The 21,262-nt window shown below is 35.0% G+C and overlaps 1 protein-coding gene across 1 annotated transcript in view; it reads right to left on the minus strand.

Annotated features, from left to right (window-relative positions):
* Positions 1-18,181, minus strand: part of LOC128222592 (tachykinin-like peptides receptor 99D) — a 71,543-nt gene extending 53,362 nt beyond the window's left edge. Inside the window, exons 1-2 of the mRNA XM_052931687.1 lie at positions 17,837-18,181; positions 12,933-13,413 (exon numbers count right to left, since the gene is read on the minus strand). Of these exons, the coding sequence (XP_052787647.1) occupies positions 12,933-13,372 (440 nt within the window). The 5' untranslated portion in view covers positions 13,373-13,413; positions 17,837-18,181. The remainder of the gene's footprint in view (positions 1-12,932; positions 13,414-17,836) is intronic.
* Positions 18,182-21,262: the final 3,081 nt, after the last annotated feature.

The raw sequence follows: 21,262 nt of genomic DNA on the forward strand, positions 1-21,262 counted from the left end.
CGCGAACTGTTTCGTGTTAACCACTTCCACCGCGTTACTTCGTTGGTAACATAAAATATCATCAGACTAAAAACAGGCTTGAAAGTGACCATAGCTGCTACCTATTACCTTTTTTAGCTGAACAACATTTACAGGCTATCTAGTTTTATGGTTTGCGAATTCCACTTAATAGGTAAGATACTAACTGGTTAACGTAATAAGATTCGTGTTACCATTAGCTATAAATGCATACCAGATTCCGGCGCTAACAGGTTAACTAGTTATGGTTTGCGAATTACACTTAAAAATGCACTCTCACAGATTAAACGTTTTGACAACTTTTTTTATTTTTTGTCTTGAAACGAGCCAATCTTTGCGACAATCCATGGAAAACAGTGATATAAGACTGCTGACAAAAATGAGATCGCAGATTTTTATATCTAAGTTAAAAAATTGATGATTTATGCATTTTTCTTAAACCGCAAGTAACGGTTTAAGCTATAAAACATTAATTTTCGAATGGAAATATGAAAATCTACGATCTGATTTTTGTCAAAAATCTTACATCATTGGTTTGCAGATATTTACTCAAAAAAAAAATGCTCTTTCCAAGACAAAAAAATAATAAAAAAAAGTTGTAAATATGGTTAATCTGTGAGAGTGCAGCTTTAATTAATAAGATACTAACTGGTTAACGTTATAAGATTCGCGTTACCATTTAGCTATAAATGCATTCAATATTCCGGCGCTAACATGTAAACTAGTTATGCTTTGCGAATTCCACTTAAAAAGTAAGATACTAACTGGTTAACGTAAGATTCGTGTAACCAGTTTGCTATGAATGCACTTTTGGCTCGAAGCAGTAATTTATCTAGTTATGGTTTGCGAATTCCACTTAATAATAATAATAATAATAATAATAATAATATCTTTATTTTAAGAAGGTGACATATTAAGATCATGTACAAAACTACAGAATCTTATTTTCGATATGGCCCTCTAAAACAGAATGAAAATATGGCAAATAATCATAAGACAAACATGAAGACGATGCTAACAACGATGACGATGATGATGATGATTATAAGTATGCTGTTGATGCTGACGATAATGATGCATATGATGACATGATGATGATGTTGAATCAATATTAGACAGATACTCTCAGTTAAATATAATTATGAATAAAACATCACAATTTGTATAATCACAAGTTTCCTATGAGGTACTGTTTGACCTTTATTTTATACGTATTAAAGTTTTTTGATTCTCGTATTTCCAAAGGTATATTATTCCAAACAATTCTGCTGTAATATGTAAACGATGCTTTCATATAATTAGTACGAGGTCTAGTTTGTAAAACAATATCTTTGTGTGCCATTGATCTTAGCATATATACATTATTGTCTGAAACTGTTACTAATTCTGACATATATGATGGAGCCATGCTATTCAACGTCTTGTAAACTAATACTGCTGCGTGGTATTTACATCTATCCGAGAAGTTTAGCCATTTTAGTTCTTTAAATAGATTTGTTGATGAATCTCGTTTAGATTTACCAAGTATGATTTTTGCAATTCGTTTTTGTAAGTTATTTATTTTATTCACATATGAATTGGTTCCCTTGCCCCAGACCAAGCAGCCGTAATCAAAATTTGGCAGAATATATGCATTGTAAAACATTCGTTTTGTATCAGGTGTGAGGAAATATATTATATTTTTTAGAAGTGCAATTTTCTTATTCAGATTTTTACAAACATAATCGATTTGCACATGCCAGTTTAGTGTATTATCTATATACAACCCTAATAACTTTTGCACAACAACATTAGCTATTTGAACATCATTAATACAAAGTTCAAGATTCCCAGTGTTTTTTAATTTATTTGCAGACCCTATTAACATGCATTTAGTCTTGGAAGGATGCAATGACATATTATTTAGTTGACACCACTTATTAACATAATTTAAATGATGTTGTAATTTATTTTGAATATCCGTCAACTGATATCCAGATTCATAAAGTGTTGAGTCATCTGCATATAGATCTATATTTAATGTTGGATGCATAACTGCAATATCATTTATGTATAAAATAAAAAGCAAGGGTCCCAGTATGGAACCCTGGAGTATGAATAAGTAACATACTAACTGGTTAACGTAATCAGATTCGATTTTTATTATGAAAAAGAAAGCCTAAACACTATGTCAGGAAATGATCCGTATTTATGTTAGGTCAAACGTCAAGGTCGTGGTGATCTAAAGTAGAAAACGGTATCCACGCCATACCTCCTGAACGTTTGAAAGTTGAAACCAATAGAATTCATTACCCATATTGATGCAAAAGGTCAAGGTTGTAGTGTCCTTTATTCGGAATAAAAGGTGCGCGCTGAATGCCATTAACACACTTATCCAACAATCCTTAAACTTTGTAGAAATATTGATTATGAATAGAATATGACAACAATTGACGTCAGAGTTCGAGTTTGTAATGACCCCTTTCAATTTAATAGGGTTATTAGTACTGCGTTTTGATCCGGGGTGGGGGTTAGCTACAATAATGAGCGATCAGGGATACTTCTTTTTTATTATTTTGACATTTCTTATGTATCACTGTAACGCTACAATTCTCTACCATTTAACAACGGGCGAAATGATAAACTGTAATAATATTCATTGATGTTGAATAATAATGACAAAGTTGTTCAATTTTTATCCGACAGTGATCTGAACTGGATTTAATTTGTCATTAGAGTTGTTATTTTCACATAAATATATAATGGGTCACGAATACCGTTATACATGTACACAACCAGTCAGATTTGTCCCAGATTTACCGATATCGGGATACTCGATAAACAATCGACACTTGTGTATTTTATGATAACTTAACATGTTTTTTGGACAAACCTTAATACGTGTTTAATAGTAGGCAATAATATTTTCGTAGAAATTTGAATTTATAACGGAGATAATTTCAAAATTGTGGCCGCGAGGATTCTCTGCGCAAGGACCGCTTGCTACTTTTTGCTGGGATGGTGGACGTCACGAGTCTGCCATATTAAAAAAATCGTCAAAAGACTCGTTTAGGCCATTTAGGTGGACTAGGGTGGGGGTGGGGGTGTATTCGACTCGAATGGATTTTTGCAGATTACCGGTTAGATCACTTAAAAGCCACATGTTTTAATAATAATAATAATAATTATGATAAATGCCATTTGAACGACATACTCTTTGGTTTAATGACGTCATTTTAACATCGCGTAAAGATACAATGTTATGACGTGACGTCACAAGAGTGGAATTCGGCCGTTTTGCACTGGAGTGGAATACGGCCTACCGGACTACGGACTACGGTATTTTGCGATATGTATTACGTGTGGATGCATGATGGGTATATAATAAAAAATGATATTAGTTACGGTTTGAAAGATCGGAGTTTAACTGCCAATCCAAATTACTGGTCAGGGAGAGCAGTACTTTTGATTGACAGTAAAACTCTTTAGTTATTGAGTGTTCTGAATGTCTGAAAAACAAAGCATACAAGCAGAAACGCGTGTTCGTCTAACAAACTCTAAAAGTTGCTTGTGTACCAAAAGTATTGCGGCCACGCATACTTTTTTTTTGTTCAATGGTTTTTGGAAGCAATAAAAATAAAAATGTCAATATTCCAGTTCGTTTAAATATAGGGCGATTTTTATTATAATAATGATTTACTCATTCGGAGTTAACAAGAAATATTTCTTGCCGTTTTTACCACGCCTTATCCCATCAAATGCAACAAAACCGTTTAAGGTTAAGAAAAGAGTAATTGTCTTTTAAATAACAAATTAAGATACAATTAGTTTCATAATTTTGTTACAAAATGCACGCATAAAAAGAAATATAAATAATGAAGCATAATAATATGTAGTCAAATATATTTAGACGTTTAAATAAAGTGTACATTATGCTGTATAGACATGGGATGAATAGAACTATTTCACACAATCAGCCTAATAGTCCAGTGCTCCTCATGTGGCTGAAAATGCAAATAAATGAAAAAAACAACAATTTATCAAATTTCGTACAAATTGCAAGCATAAAAAGACTTAACTTGACAATATAGCATAAGCATATTCAGACAAAATTATACGCATGTGTAAGTAAATTTCCTTTATGCTTTATAAACTGTATGCTAGTAATGAGATGAAAATCTCTATTTAGAACATTCAGCCTTATTACTGAACAAAAACATGAATTGTCTTTAAACGTGCATTGCGACTTTAACACGGCACTGAAGGAATATAATGGGTAGACAAAGGTATGCATACATTTAAAGTTGCACTCTCATAGATTTACAATTGTTGCAACATTTTTATTTTTTTCTTGGAAATGGCAATTTTTTGCGTAAATATCTGCAAACCAAATATAAATAAATGCACATATTTAAAAACGGCACCACTAGCGGTTAAAATCCCCTCCACCCCCACCCCAAACCCAAAACCAAAAGCGTATATTTCACATGTCAAATAAAAAGAAAGAAAAAAACATCGCTTTTAAGAAGGAACCATAAAAGTGTACCTATTTATTAGTTTTGTTAATTAATTTACAAAACAAATGCATGTAAACTATTATATGATATTGTTAGAGACCATTCACATAGAAAAGTTTTAATTGGAGGTAACTAAAGTAAAAACTTCAGTTTTTACTAGAGATTGTTTTTTTGAAAAAAGCGCTTGTCTCCCCTATTGTGTGGTCGTAGTTGAGAGAAAAATAAATGATGGACATGAAATTTGTAATTTTGGATTTGAGACGAACCAACAGTGAAGTTTGGTTTATTCACCCGTATTAAATAGTGAACATCTACTGCGACCTTGACCTTTGACCTACTGATCTCAAAATCAATAGGGGTCATCTACTAGTCATGACCAACTAGTATACCAAGTATGCAGTTCCTGGGTGCAAGCGTTCTTTATTAATTGAGCGGAGACTAAGTGTGACGTACAGACTGACGGACTGACTGACTGACTGACGGACTGACCACAAAATCAATAGGGGTCATCTTCTAGTCATGACCAACTTGCATACCAAGTATGAAGTTTCTGGGTGCAAGCGTTCTTTAGTTACTGAGCAGTAACCGTGTCTTCACCTCAAGGTCAAAGCGACCTTGACATTTAACCTACTGATCTCAAAATCAATAGAGGTCATCTACTAGTCAATACCGACTAGCATACCAAGTATGAAGTTCCAGGGTCTAAGCATTATATAGTTATTGAGCGGAAACGAAGTGTGACGTACGGACGGACTGACGGACTGACGGACAGGGCAAAAACAATATGTCTCCCCCATTCATTGGGTGAGACATAACTATAGAGGTGCTCCTCTATATTAGATAGAGGAGTACCTTTCAGTTTAGGATACACTTGCAAACTTCTATTCACTCAAATATACGGCGGCTGGTAACTTAAATTAATAAATGAGCGATAAACGAAATGTGAAAATTTCGTTGGTACTATAAAGAGGTGGTAAAAAAGGGGGGTACGAATATGTCACAACATCTACTTGTGTGACATATTCGTACGCGTACGAATTTGTCACACAGGTGAACCTTGTTCAGAAAAGAGAGCACTGAAATCGTTACTGATTATCTGCTTAGTATCCCCCCCCCTTTCGAGATTTGGCGTGTATTAGTATTTTCGCCGTAAAAAAGCGTACAGCAGACATCGCGAAACGGTCCTGACCGGTAAATTTTGACTCCGTCCGACTAAATTTGTGATAGTGTTTTCACGACCAGATGTAATAAATAATGTAGATTTAATCCTTACCAATTATCAAACACCACTTAAAAGTAAGAGCTATTTATTTCGTTTAACAGAAAATAACGTTTTTATCAATGATATTGTCAAATGACCATTTGTTTACAAATCAGATGTCGTTTTCTGGTAGTGTAGATGTCGGAATGCGTACCGCACTTAGTCAAACACCATGCAGCATTTGCCTCCCTTTGCAATACATAACCAACTAATGTTTATGTGTATATATCGCGCGATGTTTTGAAAAGCTAAAATGATAAACTTTTGTCATGAACATTGGAATATTTTAAATGATAGTTCCAAATGTTCCGAACAATAATCTTATCCTTTGGAACATTCGTTTATGAAACCGGTACCGGTACGGCCTGAAAAATACATATTGCCAACAAATCAACCAAACAGAATTTCCATTACGATTAAGTGCAAGTGTCAAAATTTACGGGGTTTTCGGGTTTTCCAAGGTTTTCGAGTTTTCGGTAATTCCACCAACCGGGCAAGTTTCGGACCGACAAAATATCAGAGGCTGTCAGTCCGAATGACCAAGACTTTTTCTGAACTATTGCGATGTCTGAATCAGACTGGTAGAAATCAGCCACCTCATAACTCGTAGTATTCTGACACAATATCAGAAACATTGCACTCCTCAATCAGATAATGGTTTGAGCATTATCTACACATAATCTACACATTATCATCACATAATATACACATTATTTACACATTATCTACACATAATCTACATATGATCTACACATTATCTACACATTATCTACACATTATCTACACATAATCTACACATGATCTACACATTATCTACACATAATCTACACACTATCTACACATTATTTTTAACATTATTCAATTTCTCACTTCGCTTTAACTTATTAATTATTTCCTTGATTTACTTTGTCCTGTAAAACTTGAGGAAATAAAGTTGACATTTACATGCACACAAAATCACATCCTAATGTCTGAAAGATCAAGCGATCGCGTACCGAGAAACGATGAACGGCTGTTGATCCAATTGGCACCGGGAACCGTTCACAGTGAAAGCTATGTAATTACTACAAAATTATCAGTTCTAATTTGCAGTTATCAGGAATTTTGGAAGAGCATGAGCCAATAAACTGACATAAACAACTTATATTATACTTCACATAATCTGCAAAGCAACCAACAAATGCGTCTGTGCGGAATCTTTTCATATTTTGTTGTTCAACTTAGTCGTGAATTATTATTCGATGATACTCGTGCACGTAATAAAATTAAATTATTTCCATACAATGCATTGTTTCAACGGAACAGCATCTGTAAATATAAGACATGTTCCATTGCGATATCACTTCATGCTAGTCAGTAAATGAGTTAAACTACGCCATGGATAATTCCGGCAGCAGTTTACCTTTACTTTAGAACACAACCTACATTTTCAGCCAATGTAATTAAAGAAAGGCAAGCATTAAGTACTAGCCTTAATCATTAAGAGTTTCACCTTTCGCTTGTGTTTTAAAGTCCGCCTACTGCCTCTAATCCGATACACACTCTCTGCGTCAGTTTATGCGTTGACAATGTGTCAGCCAATGAGGGTGTATTGTACGTCATTTAGATTACCTGAATTACATTCTTAATGGCTGAGAAGGGCTAGTTCACCACGCTCACTCCGCCCATTCTTAATCATTAAGATTTAATTCATGTAATCTAACTATTCATGGACTTACAATAAGTTGTGATCAAATTGTACTAAATATCAAATAATTCAAGAAATATATAGGATATTTGTTGATTTCGTTAGTCTTAGAGTGAAATGAACATTTTTGTTTCTTTAATGCTTAATTACCCAGTTATTTGTTTTCTAAATACACCCGTTTTGAAAAGAGTGTTTGCTACGCCGCTACCTGAGGGACATCTCTCACGCGAAGTTAACAGTTGATGACGTAGCTGTATTTTTCTATTTCGAGAACTTGGATAAATAGTTCGACATAAGAAAAACTGATGAACATAAGTTAAGGATATAAAAAAATCATTTGGAACGTTTATGCAGACTTCAGATCAGTGAAATTACGACCAAAACCCTTCATGGAAACGATCCCCTGTTGTGTTACGCATTTGTTCTAATACATGTTTTGTTTATCATTTAAGAAATGAATAGCGAGTTGATGTCATTATCGATGTATGAACGCAATGGTCAGATTAAAGTGAGTCCGAACGCGTCCAAACAGCCCAACTGTGCTCATTTCCCCAATAATGACATCAATCACGCAATTGATTACTCATATTTACACCAATAGTTCATTGTTTCATTGAAGAATTGTTAAAAAAATAATTTTATTTTAAGAAAATCTTACAGTAATTATTTCTAACCCATTGCGTTATTAGAACGACCCGGACGTAACCGGAAACAGTTCATCAAATGACGTCACAAATACGCAGGGTAAAGTCGATCACTTCAAATTGCTTTTAAACGTAAAATTCAAACACCAATGACAGCAATACATTTAACATATCATAAATTAACACTTTCTTTACATGATTTAAGTTTTTCGGGGCATGCTGACACAATACAAACAATAACAAGATAAACAATCTTCAATTAGAGAATAAGTTCATATATCAAACGAAGGTCAGCTTAGTATTTATTTATTATCAAAATGGAATATTTGATTTGGTATGCGGCTGTTCCAGAGAAAATTAAAAATTATTGTTATAACTTCGCCTAAACATTTAAGTTGGTTCAACGCTCTGACTTGAATAAAAAATATAACTAATTTAAATATATTTGCATTAAAGTGTCGATAGATTAGTCGTCTGTAAATAAACTTATACTGGTTTTATTGAAAATGCATGGCATTTTCCATTCAGTCGAACTTTACTATAGAAATGTTTTTGTTCATCCTTACCTGATTTTAATATATTATACTTTTAAATATATTTATGATTCTATTTCATATAATGTATGACTTTTGTCATACCATGTGTTTGTTTATTTATTATTCATTTGTGGTTAAGAAGATGATGTACTTTGTACAAGTCAAAATAAAATATCTGTTCTGTTCTGTTCATAAATCCCCATTATTCCATTTCCAATTGGGGAAAGTTGTCAATTATACTTCCAAACCTTCATACGATCGAGAACATTGAAACAAATCTAATATTCTCCCCAAAAGTGCCTACTTAGGGTTTCATTTGATGATTATTTCCATTTCATTTTAGGATTATTTCTGCTTAAATTTCTTAGTCGTTACTGGTTCATGGCGAATGTCGAAAGTGCTGCTACCTTGATGGTAAACATGTCTGGCATTTGTAATTGCCTAGGGAACGATGTATCGCCAGCTTGTAATGGATTGATCGTACGCGCAATCGTGGTTAATATGTTTAGCCAAAGATTGGGCATTTATTATCCGTAGTTCTCATGTAAATGTCTGCTTACAAGTAAGATATGATATAACTTTGACTAATACATTCATGGAATTATGTTATGAGTGACAAATGAACAGTGAATAACTGTCACCTCATGCCGCTGTACATACGGGATTGAAAATTTGATATAATACTAGCCTGTTATGTCAGGGTGCCAGTTTGAACATAAAGGTCCCCAACTTGTCAGTAAAGCCTTGAACCATGGCAGGATTTTGTTCACCAGTGCTCCGTATTACTATTAGAAAATGGGGTTAATTTAGCCCACCTTCGATGCGATATAATCGGCAATATTTTTGTTCAAAGTGATATAATTGATCCTTTTGGGACGAGTTCCGATACATTTTTTATTCTAATATAATTACTGTAACAATGTTGGAGAATAATCGAATTTTAAAACCATTTAAAAAAAAGTAAAACAGAACTGTTTTGCGACACATGCCGAAGAAATAAAAAAAAAATGAATTTTTCTTTCATGCCTTACGATGAAATATGGGGTTTTAACAGTGAAATAACAACAGTGAAAATATCAATTTGATATTTTCACTGCAAAATAAGGAGTGAAAATATCAACTTTCAGAACTACTTTTAAATTCCTTTGTTGTTACATGTACTTGCCTTGATCAAAACAGAACACTGGATTTCAGTAAATTATGTCAAAAAATGTTAGAAATAAAGAAATGTTTTATAAATTTAAATAAATATTTAATTGGAAATTAACAACTTACCGTTTATTACCGATTATCCCGTTTATCAAACATATTACTGATCTTTGAAGCTGAATGTTCGAACATTTGCTTTCATACCAAACAATTTACAGACAAAAACAACTGTTCGAACATAAATAAAATTTGATATCATCGTTCAAATGTATTTTGAACTGTTAACCGTTGTTGTACGTAAAATGAGCTTCCTGGAGAATTCACACAACAATTTACAGACAGATCCGATATTTTTTGCCCCACCCACACCTCAAAATGTGTCAACAAACTAGCGTGGCATTTACTCTTAATCTGGAAAACAAACATTTTAAAGCGAAACAGACTGGCCTCTGACAGTAAGATGACTGAATATTAACTTACTAAAAAAACACGCGTACATGCAGTCTTAAACTAAGAAAAATGGTTAAAATCCAATGAGTATCCACATTTGTTTTGCTAACACAATTGACCTTCCAAATTTTCATTCTTTAAATAGCGGCGTAGTAATTTGGTTATGTATTCATGCCCATCTTAAAATAAAAAGTGTTTTCATTATTTTCTGGAACATATGTGCACTAAAAATACTTAATTGTTTACTGTTCATAAAGCTTTGCAATAAAAAAACGAGCGAATATTAAGCTATAAGAATGAATAGCAGAGAACTATTTCTCAATAAACCGAAAGTAAAAAAGTTCACAGCTATAATTATGGATAAGGGGCGCCCCACGGCCTGTACGAAAGTTCACCGGACCTCGGCTCCCGCCGATAATAAATGGCGATGTCCGACAATCGCAGCTATATTGTAGTCCCGCGTGTCCGGCAATAATTTTTGGGGCAAAATGATTTAATAAATATGTGTCCATCGTGTAACTTTTTAATTTTATTAACTAACCTATGTTTACTCAATCAAACCAACTTATTCAGGGCTTTTATCGACCCGAGCTCCTCGGGTTTTAACGCACAGAAATCGTAAATGACTCGAAAATGACGCATCATAAATTTGTAATATTATTGTAAATTTGTATAATTATCATTTGAAAGGAGCCACAAGGCATGCACTAAATGCCTGATTATCGATCTGGAATCTATACGGTTTCCATGTTAATTAGCAGCACTCGAACTCAATGACGTGATAACTCCGCCCATTATGCAAATTAACGGATTCCTTCGGCTCTTTCGCTTAGTACGATGGTTTAAAAAACAACAATGCTTAAATATATTTTGTTTTAGTTTTTTTATACCATGTCTATATCAATTTAAAAATATATTTGTATTAGTGTAACAGATAAAAATAAACATTTTAATAAAATAGCACATGATGTAAAAAGCGCGGGAAGTAGGTGCGCGCTTACCTTCTGTCAATTTTAATGAAAGTGAAAGGAAAACTGCGTAAAACGTTTTCAGTGTAGAGTCAAGTTATATAATATAATAGTTTTATTGTTATGCCATTTATGAAAAAATAAAAACGGTGTTGCAATATTGACAATAGGAACATTGAATATTTTTGTTTACTACCGGACAAATTGAAAAACATGAAAGTGAAACTGAAAGTAGAAATGTGAGATGTCGATGCAACTCAACAATCGCTGTTGCATGTAGGATTCTGACAAGGATGCACAGGGTTACATGAAGAATAGTACATGCATAATTCCTGTTTCACTGAACATGCAGTAAATTAATAATACGATCATAAGAGTCCGAACATAAATTTCCAAGTTTTGACCCTAGGATTTTTTTTACCACCTAAGAGCAGGAAATAAGACAACAAGGTACAGTCCTGTGCTCCAGCTACATGTTGACCTAAATAGCAGGGTGTGGCACCCTGCTGGTCTCTTCCAGCCTTCTGCTGCCTTTTTACCACACCCTTCAGGGCCCTTTTGTTTGACATAGCAGTATTTCAGAAATTAAAGTATAAACAATATACCTAATTTTGACACTAATTAAAGTAAACAGCTAATTAAGGTGTTCATAGCAAACTTATGATTACTGTAATTGAAAGTAGTTACTACACATACACATTAAGAATTGAGCAATGGCCCTTGCAGTTATGCCCCATTAAGGGTCATTCAATGCACATCAAAAAGGCCTTTTAATGGCCTAGCACCCTACCCTTTTCAAATACTGACTGGAGCACGGGTATACTAAGTTATATTGATAAAAAAAATCTTTCTTGAAATTTTTCTTGAATAAAAAGCGGATTAATACAGCTGATCTTAATAAAACACTGGAATTGATTTTTTTTTAATTAAAGTTTTGGAAGTATAGATAATCATGTACATTGCAATGCCATCTTACGACAGATGAGAACTATAATTTATGAAGAAAGATCAAGTATTTAGAAAAACATGGACAATGACACTTGAAGATCTGATTTTGACTCTTGAAAATCAGATCTCAAGAGTCATTTACTCTTGGGTTTTAGACCATGTTGAAAGCCCTGACTTTCAATAAAATATACCAAAAATGTTTGGTCCTGCAAAAACTGGTCCGGTCCTGCAATGTAGGCTGTATTGCAGGACCTCGTGTCCTACAATGTAATAATGACTTTCGTAAAGCCTACCCTTTTCAAAAAAGGGGTAATTCAGAAATAAATGAAAAACAAATAAAACTCCGAAAATAAGCATAAAATTATTTCAGTGTAAGATCGTATTTAATTTCACTCGTGATCATAAAAAACTACATTTTCAAAATATGTTTTTCTATGACACTCGTGAAATAAAATACGATCTTACACTGAAATAAACAAATATCCTCTATATCTTTACATGATATCTGAACATATAAATATATTATTTTCTTGTATAATAGCCGATGTTATACCAAAACAAGAAGCGCATGATTGAAAATTTAAAGCACCATGTAAACCTGTTGGCCTGTTTTAGACAAATATAGTAAAGGTCAATCATGCGCATAAAGAACTTTTTTTTGGAAATTATTTTATAACTTCGCATGCGAAATTTAAACGGTATACTACGAAAATACGCAGTAAAAACATTATTAAATGTCGTCTAGTGTAAATGTGTTTTCACACTTTTAGCCTACCTGTCTAATGCAATGGCCATAAAAGTGAGGACGCTAACGGAAATGGTGCACGGAGAGATGAAGCACGAGAACTTGCAGAAGAACATGCCGAACCACCAGTCCTGGTACAAGAGAAAGAGGAAAGTGAACGGCAGGTTCAATATTGATATCAGGAAGTCCGCCACCGCGAGGTTCACCAGGAAATAGTTGGTCACAGTCCGCATACGCTTGTGTGCCAGTACTATCCATATCACAACAAGGTTGCCGCCAGCTGAGATAAGAAGAATGGCGAAAAAGGCGAGAAAAAACACAGTCTGCTGCCACCATGGCAATAGGAACTGGTCAGCGTTCTCTTCCGTTTCGGTCACGTATACGTCAGTTACGTTGCTGGCGTTAACGTCGCCGTCGGTTGTGTTGTTTATTACGTAACTGATGAGCGGGTGGAATGTAACGTTCGACATCTCTGGTTTGTTCAGTAACGTAGACCTTTGAAAGTGTTATCCTTAAATGGAAAATTATTTATTGATAAAAATGCTTTATAAACAACAGTCACACATCGTCCAGGGATATTATGGTTCGAACTGAATGCATAAACGATATATTTATTTTAGCAAATTGACATGAAGGTATTGTTTTTGAGAAGTATTAGAAGGTATATGGTGAGTCATATTAGGTTCATGGATTATGCAATGATCTATATTTAAATAAACGATATCGAACACACGTTACTTGCTATATTAGCGCTATTTCATTGCATACGAAATTAAGATTATTCCGTTAAAAGGAGCTTAATTTCGACAACCTATGTAAGGAAGGAACGTTTAGCTGGGCATGGCATAAAACGTGGTTAACAATGTTTGTTAATGAAACAGTCGAATATATATATTGTATGAAAGCTAATACATATCAACCACAACGTTTGGTTACGCTTGCTTCTGTGGTGAGAATTTAGCATTACAAACTGTAAGTAAACGGTGAGAATGATACATTGTTTTGTTTTTTTTCTTTTTACGAGATTTATACGCGTTAAATCCATAGGTGAATGTAGCCACACAAAATGACAATGTTTTAGATTTATCGTAAAAAGGTTTTTCTGCAAAATCTGATTTTTAGAACCTCAAGAGCGCTCAATCAATAAAAATTGTTATCACTCTGTAGGTTTCCGATTTTTAGCTTTGAAATTGAAAAACATCTGCCTCATACAAATGTTAGAACTGTTTTTTGCTATAATTTATGTGAAGAGCCTCGATTTCGTTAATCGTTATGATATCAAAGCATATATGTAGTGTTGTCAATGCATTTTTCTACAGAACGAATATTTTTCATTTTGATAACCAGGCATCGCTGCCATTTGTTGAATACTCTTTATCGGTGTAACTACTTTAGCATTTGTGTCAATAGTAGGTTACATACAACCAGTCCCTTCGAGTCCTAGGTAATAGCAGTAACTTGCAAATACATGGATTAACAATACAACTTAATTTTGTATTCCATTTATTCATCTACATAATATGTACACCAAGAACGCAGCAAGACAACTCTGTTCCTAGCAGTATAACAGTATAATTTAAACTCTAGAGGCTGGAGTATCATATAACTTAAGCTAAACATTAAATATCAGAACAAAAGGTATTGCAATAGAACACCGAAACAATCAGTGTTTTCCTTTTTCTATATGCCTTAAAAGGTTATAAAATGTGAGTTAATTGTAGTTTTCAAAATGCTCGTAATATATCATGACATCATTAGAATATGCGCGCTGAAGTTCAGTTTGGACATGGGACAGGGCTAAACTTATATACATATAAAAACACCGAAAACTATCAAATTGATTTTTTTTTTAAATTTGAAAAAGCAGGCTTTCCAGAGGTCCCAAAATTCCATACAAAGTCACCCGCTACATTTAATTAGTTTCGATTGATTAAATTCAAAAAGATATCTAGATATTTTCATAATAGAGTCATTAGGAACTTTACATGTGCACCAAATACACACCCTATGAATTAAAAGACATTGCTCATTATCTTTCTAAATAACAATGCATGAGCACAATATATCAAACTAGAGATTGCTTTTTTGAAAAAGCGCATGTCTCCCCCATTGTGTGGTCGTAGGTGAGAAATAATCAATGATGGACATGAAATTGATCAACCTCCCTACCAAGTTTGGTGAACCTAGGTCAAACAATTCTCAAGATATTGAGCGGAAATGTTTTTTACATTGGGGGTCGCCGCGACCTTGACCTTTGACCTAGTGACCCCAAAAACAATAGGGATCTTCTACACCTCATGACCAACCTCCCTACCAAGTTTGGTGAACCTAGGTCAAACCGTTCTCAAGATTTTGAGCAGAAATGTTTTTTATATTGGGGGTCGCCGCGACCTTGACCTTTGACCTAGTGACCCCAAAAACAATAGGGATCCTCTACACCTCACGACCAACCTCCCTACCAAGTTTGGTGATCCTAGGTCAAACCATTCTCAAGATATTGAGCGGAAATGTTTTTTACATTGGGGGTCGCCGCGACCTTGACCTTTGACCTAGTGACCCCAAAAACAATAGGGATCTTCTACACCTCACGACCAACCTCCCTACCAAGTTTGGTGAACCTAGGTCAAACCGTTCTCAAGATTTTGAGCAAAAATGTTTTTATATTGGGGGTCGCCGCGACCTTGACCTTTGACCTAGTGACCCCAAAAACAATAGGGATCCTCTACACCTCACGACCAACCTCCCTACCAAGTTTGGTGATCCTAGGTCAAACCATTCTCAAGATATTGAGCGGAAATGTTTTTTACATTGGGGGTCGCCGTGACCTTGACCTTTGACCTAGTGACCCCAAAAACAATAGGGATCTTCTACACCTCATGACCAACCTCCCTACCAAGTTTGGTAAACCTAGGTCAAACCGTTCTCAAGATTTTGAGCAGAAATGTTTTTTATATTGGGGGTCGCCGCGACCTTGACCTTTGACCTAGTGACCCCAAAAACAATAGGGATCCTCTACACCTCACGACCAACCTCCCTACCAAGTTTGGTGATCCTAGGTCATGCGGTTTTCCAGTTATCGATCGGAAACGAAGTGTGACGTACGGACGGACTGACGGACTGACGGACTGACGGACTACCGGACTACCGGACTGACGGACTACCGGACTGACGGACAGGGCAAAAACAATATGTCTCCCCCAGAGAGGGGGAGACATAAATATATGCCTTAAAAATATAGTCTAGTGATCAAAGTATAGCAAATGACATTCTAAAATGTCAACAACTTTTTCTCAATACCAAAGCTAAATAAGCGGCGGAGAAACGCTTCAATCTCCATAACGATGACACTGTATCCAGAGTCTTGCTTCGTTAATATTGAGCAAATTATATTTAATTAAAGCAAGTTATTATTAAAGGGGCTGTACTCCGTATGATGAAATAGCGTAAAAAAGAGAAAATTGTCGAAAACTGACATAAGCTTGGAATCGAAGTGTACAATGCATTGAAACTTACTAACTGAAGTACCATATAATTTACAATTAATTTATTTTTCGCAGTTTTTTCGTATTTTCCCTTAAAAAAGATTACTAGGTATGTCTACCTAGTAGAATTCATTCCGTATGCGTGATTGGCTATTCGATGTTATCACGTATTATTACCGAGTTAGGTATATAGCTTAAATATTCCTACTATTTAGGATAAGCCTTCGCAGTAGAGTGGATACGAACCTGGGCTGCAATTTTGACGACATTGGTTCGAACCCAGTCTCCGACTCGATTTATTTTACATTTTGGTATCTTTTTACAATTATGATATCAAAGAGTATTACATTTTATTTAATAATTGTCCTGATATTCGTTACAGAAAAAATGCCAACACGGTGTACAGTCCCTTTAAACTCGAGCAAGTTGTGCAGGTTCTACTCCGATTTTAATTTGTTTTACTAATTGTTTTTTTTACCATAAACCTCACAAATAGTAACATATCCTGGTTTAAAATATCACGCGTGTAATTCTCCACAAAAGAAAAAGATAATTCTCACCGTTTACGTCAATTGTGTAGTGCCAGGTGCCACGGCGACGTGGAGTTGTTTAGACCATTCATTGTCAGTTCAAAACAAAAAGTTGTGTCCCACATGATCTATTTTGCAACGCTCAATGCTAATTTCTTATTCATATCGTGTAAGCTTAGTCATTTAGTCGCTACAAATGGTAAATGTTTAAAGAAAAAAACTATAATCCGGATTATCATTTCTTTATTTATTGTAAATTGGTACTTATCAACCAGCGGTGAAATATACTTAACCAGAACAAAGGCTGAATCTGTTCATCGTAAATATGTCAGTCATTATTGAGAATAGCAGAATTTTGCCACTTATATCTCGCTATTTATTGTTTTCACACGAGGTAAATATTGAAAACGTGCATCATACAACGATGGTTTGAGGATGTTGATCAACTAAACGCTTAATAAATAACAACTAGTTTTCTCTTTTACGATTCTTTATGTAATATGTATTATTGCAATTCGTGTATTTAATTGATGATTTTATGAACAATATATATAAACAAAGCTCGTTATACAAATGGTCCCACAGACTAAAATCATGAGGTGTTGTGTTAATGTATATCTCCATTTTCTCTCATCTTAATCTAATTATCTCTTCGCTTTGAATTGATGAGTAATGAAGTTGTTCAACACTAACTTATAGGAAGCGGTAAATCATTCATTCTGAGCCTCAATGTAAGGTGCAATAAGTATTTACGAAATTAATATTCGACAACCACAGAGGTTGTCAATTTAACGCACCGTGAGAAGTGCTATTAAAATGACGTATACCTAAAATGATTTATTGGTAAAATATGAAAGATATTTGTAATTACATATACTAGGTAAATTAAAAGCTTTACAAAGTTTAACGTAATGTTATTTACCTGTTCTGTATGTTCCACTACTGCATATGTTTGTTTTTTTGCTTCGTTAAACAAGATGAGAAAAAGAATTTATTGAAATATTTGAACACGAATTTATTAATAATCCGCAAACTAGGTTTAATTATTTCAACATTGTCTTACTTTTGCACGATAAAATTCACCACTTGATTATCAATAACAATTTCGTACATAATAAACAACTTCAAGTTTAAATTTCGGTATTAAACCACAGCCAGCAAAGGTGCAATATATATCTGAACGTCCACACGTGCGGTGTGTGGAGAGTCTACTTCTACAATACCAGCTGTGGCGTAAGACGCAGCGCTCGAGGCGCAAAAGCAGCGCCTGCCCCGTCCTCCGCTCCACACTAGAGATGTATTGCCTGGTGAACAGCGATAGACATACGTGTCGCTCCTTTCCAATACAATTTAGCATGTCTTCCGTCTTGCCGCTGTTCAGTTCAATATTGTTTTATCGAAGACGCTCAGCTATGTTGTCTTGTACGTACACATTAGTGAGATAATGGTAAGGGGTATTTATGGTGATTGTTTGCTTGTGTCGTGAATTCATACTCAAGTCATTTGTCATTCTTAGAGCTCTATAAATGAGATAGTGAACGCTTACATAATTATTTGTGTTACCTTATATTCAGAATTGTATCTTGTTCGATGCATATTGTATATAATTATATAATGTGGATTTTTTCTGGCTTGCATGATACTTATAGAATCAGGCAATTATTCCTTTTACTGGGGCAATTATCAACAAAAACCGATGGTCAACCATGTATTATCCTGTATAATACATATGTTTTGTCATTTGTCAATGATTTCAAATGGATTTAAAAACATGATTGTATTGAATAATGAAGGATATGTCTTATAATTAGCATGTAGTCGGAATATCTTAACATGAGAAATAGCAAAATGGTTTTGAATGGCATTAGCAGCGAACAATAACGAGTGACTGAAACCCGGAAGGTGTCATTATTGGTAAAACTAATTTCACTATTACTGCACCGATAGTTCCATTCTAATTCCTTTAAAGCTTTTAATGTTTAAATGTTTGCCAACCAAGTATACGGCAGCCATTTTTATTTTCGTGAAAATGACGTCAGTGTGCACGTACGCGTCTTCGTCAGGCAATTATGCCATAAATGCCCTGACGTGCCATGATAATCTCACGGGCGAAGGCGATAATCATTATTGCGGGAACGAATTTCTATAGTAAAATGTTACTATTTATAGTAACATGTGTATTATTTGAAAATAATAAACGTTTTGTTTTACTTGATTCGCTGAGAAATGTTAATTAGTCCAGCGAAATAGCTAGGGTCATTCAAGCCGAGATTCTTATGAAACTGCTCCTAGGCTTGATCGACCCTAGCTGTGCTCACCTAATGAAATAAACATAAAAAACAGCATGTTCGTGAAGTTGGCAGACTGGCAGCCAAGGAGCCCAGCAGCGTGAAGTCAGCAGCCCAGCAGACTGGCAGCCTAGCAGCCAGAAGTCAGCAGCCCAGCGGACTGACAGCCTAGCAGCGTGAAGTCAGCAGCCCGACACCCCAGCAGCGTGAAGTCAGCAGCTTTGCAGCTAATGCCATTTAAAACCATTTTGTTATATCTGAGTTTTAAGACTTTCAGACTACATTCTAATTATATGACATATCCTTCATTATTCCACAAAATCATGTTTTTAAATCCATTTGAAATCATTGACAAATGACAAAACATATGTATTATACAGGCTAATTCATGATTGACCATGGCTTTTGGTTGATAATTGCCCCAGTGAAAATAGTTGCCCTCAGGGCAATTATTCCTTTCACTGGTGCAATTATCAACCAAAAGCCATGGTCAACCATGTATTATTCTATAATTAATGTTGGAATGTGTTTTAAAAGATTTAAGGGAAAGAAAGATTAGTTCCGCTGTTAGTAGCTGGAGGTGTATGGGATAAAAGTGAATAGCGTTGTAATTCATCCGCACACTAGTTATTGAACGGTCACGCTCCGCCTACTTGTTACTGTGCCGATACGGGAGCTAAGAACTAAGATTTTGTTCTCTATTTCACCGCGTTTAACCGAGAACGTTATATTTAAAAATATTGCTGAACTTTTTTTTATTTTCTAGTTCTATAATTTGATCAGAATAATTTATCTGATTTTTGTTATCGTTAAAATAAAATTTGTTGCATCTAAACATAATTCTCTAAAGAGCCAGGGTCTTGACATGTTCGCGTATTTCATTAAAACCTTCTTGTGGGAAGATAATTTTAGTTTAGACATATTTATTTTTACAACTTGTGAAACAAGTTATTACAACATTATATTAATCACTCTCGTTGGCACGATTTTACGCGAGAGTGTGGTCTTGTGTTGTGGGGGAAACCGGAGAACCCGGAGAAAACCCACTTGTCCGGCTTGGTGACCACAAACCAAACTCACATGCGCCCAAGCCGGGAATCGATCCCGGGTCGCCTAGGTGAGAAGCGGGTGAACCACTGCGCTAACCGGACAACCCTTAAGAAGATAATTTTGATTTGACAGGCTTTATTGAAACATAACATGAACTATTTACACTAATAAATTATACCTAAATAATTTAACTACATTCTAGAAGTAGTTCTATCCTCTTTGATATATATATTCCAAAAAACATTTACTGAATTATTATCAATTCATATTGGTTCAGTGATTTTCATTAAACAAGGAAGTTGACCTCCACCGGTTGGTGGGGCATTCGCCAAAGAAGAAGTTTTACACCTAAATGGCCGCGAGACCTGCGATTAACTACATCTTGTGTAGTCCCATAGCTCTAACTTTTGTACAGAGGTTTACTTCTGTGGTCTCCACCAGCTTTAAGATTAGAAACTGATGTTCACGTTTAAATTATCACACTTCGAATGACTAGAAGGTTCGATTATTTATTAAGCATATGGACATTGCTCTCCATTCCCTTTACGGGCTGATTGTTTTGAAGACATTTGCGTTACAAGATATGAAAAGGATATGCGCGGTCGCTTCTAGTTGCATTGGGTTTTTGGAATGACATTTGCTTTTTCATAGTATTCATATAAGAGACCGGTTCGGATACAGGCCGAGGTGTTCCGATTGATATCAACATCCGCCCAAATAGATTATAAGTATCTTCCATGGCTGAGGGTGTAGGATAGGTTCATCCCGACCCGAGCGCAGGGTGTTTTGCGGAAACGAGGTTTACCGAGCGGCCATGGTAGATGCTTTTTCTTCCACCTCAGTTAAACAAAATTGTGTAAAAATGTATTTTTTTTGCTGGAACTCTTTTGTGCGTAGTGAAAATAAATGCGTATGGATATTTGATAATTCGTGGTTGTCATGGATATGCTCGCAGTGATTCAGGCTATGTTACTAGTCAAATCGGTCTTTAATTAGTTCGGAGGAGAGTG

Source organism: Mya arenaria, chromosome 2, assembly GCF_026914265.1.
Source record: "Mya arenaria isolate MELC-2E11 chromosome 2, ASM2691426v1".
Lineage (NCBI taxonomy): Eukaryota > Metazoa > Mollusca > Bivalvia > Myida > Myidae > Mya > Mya arenaria.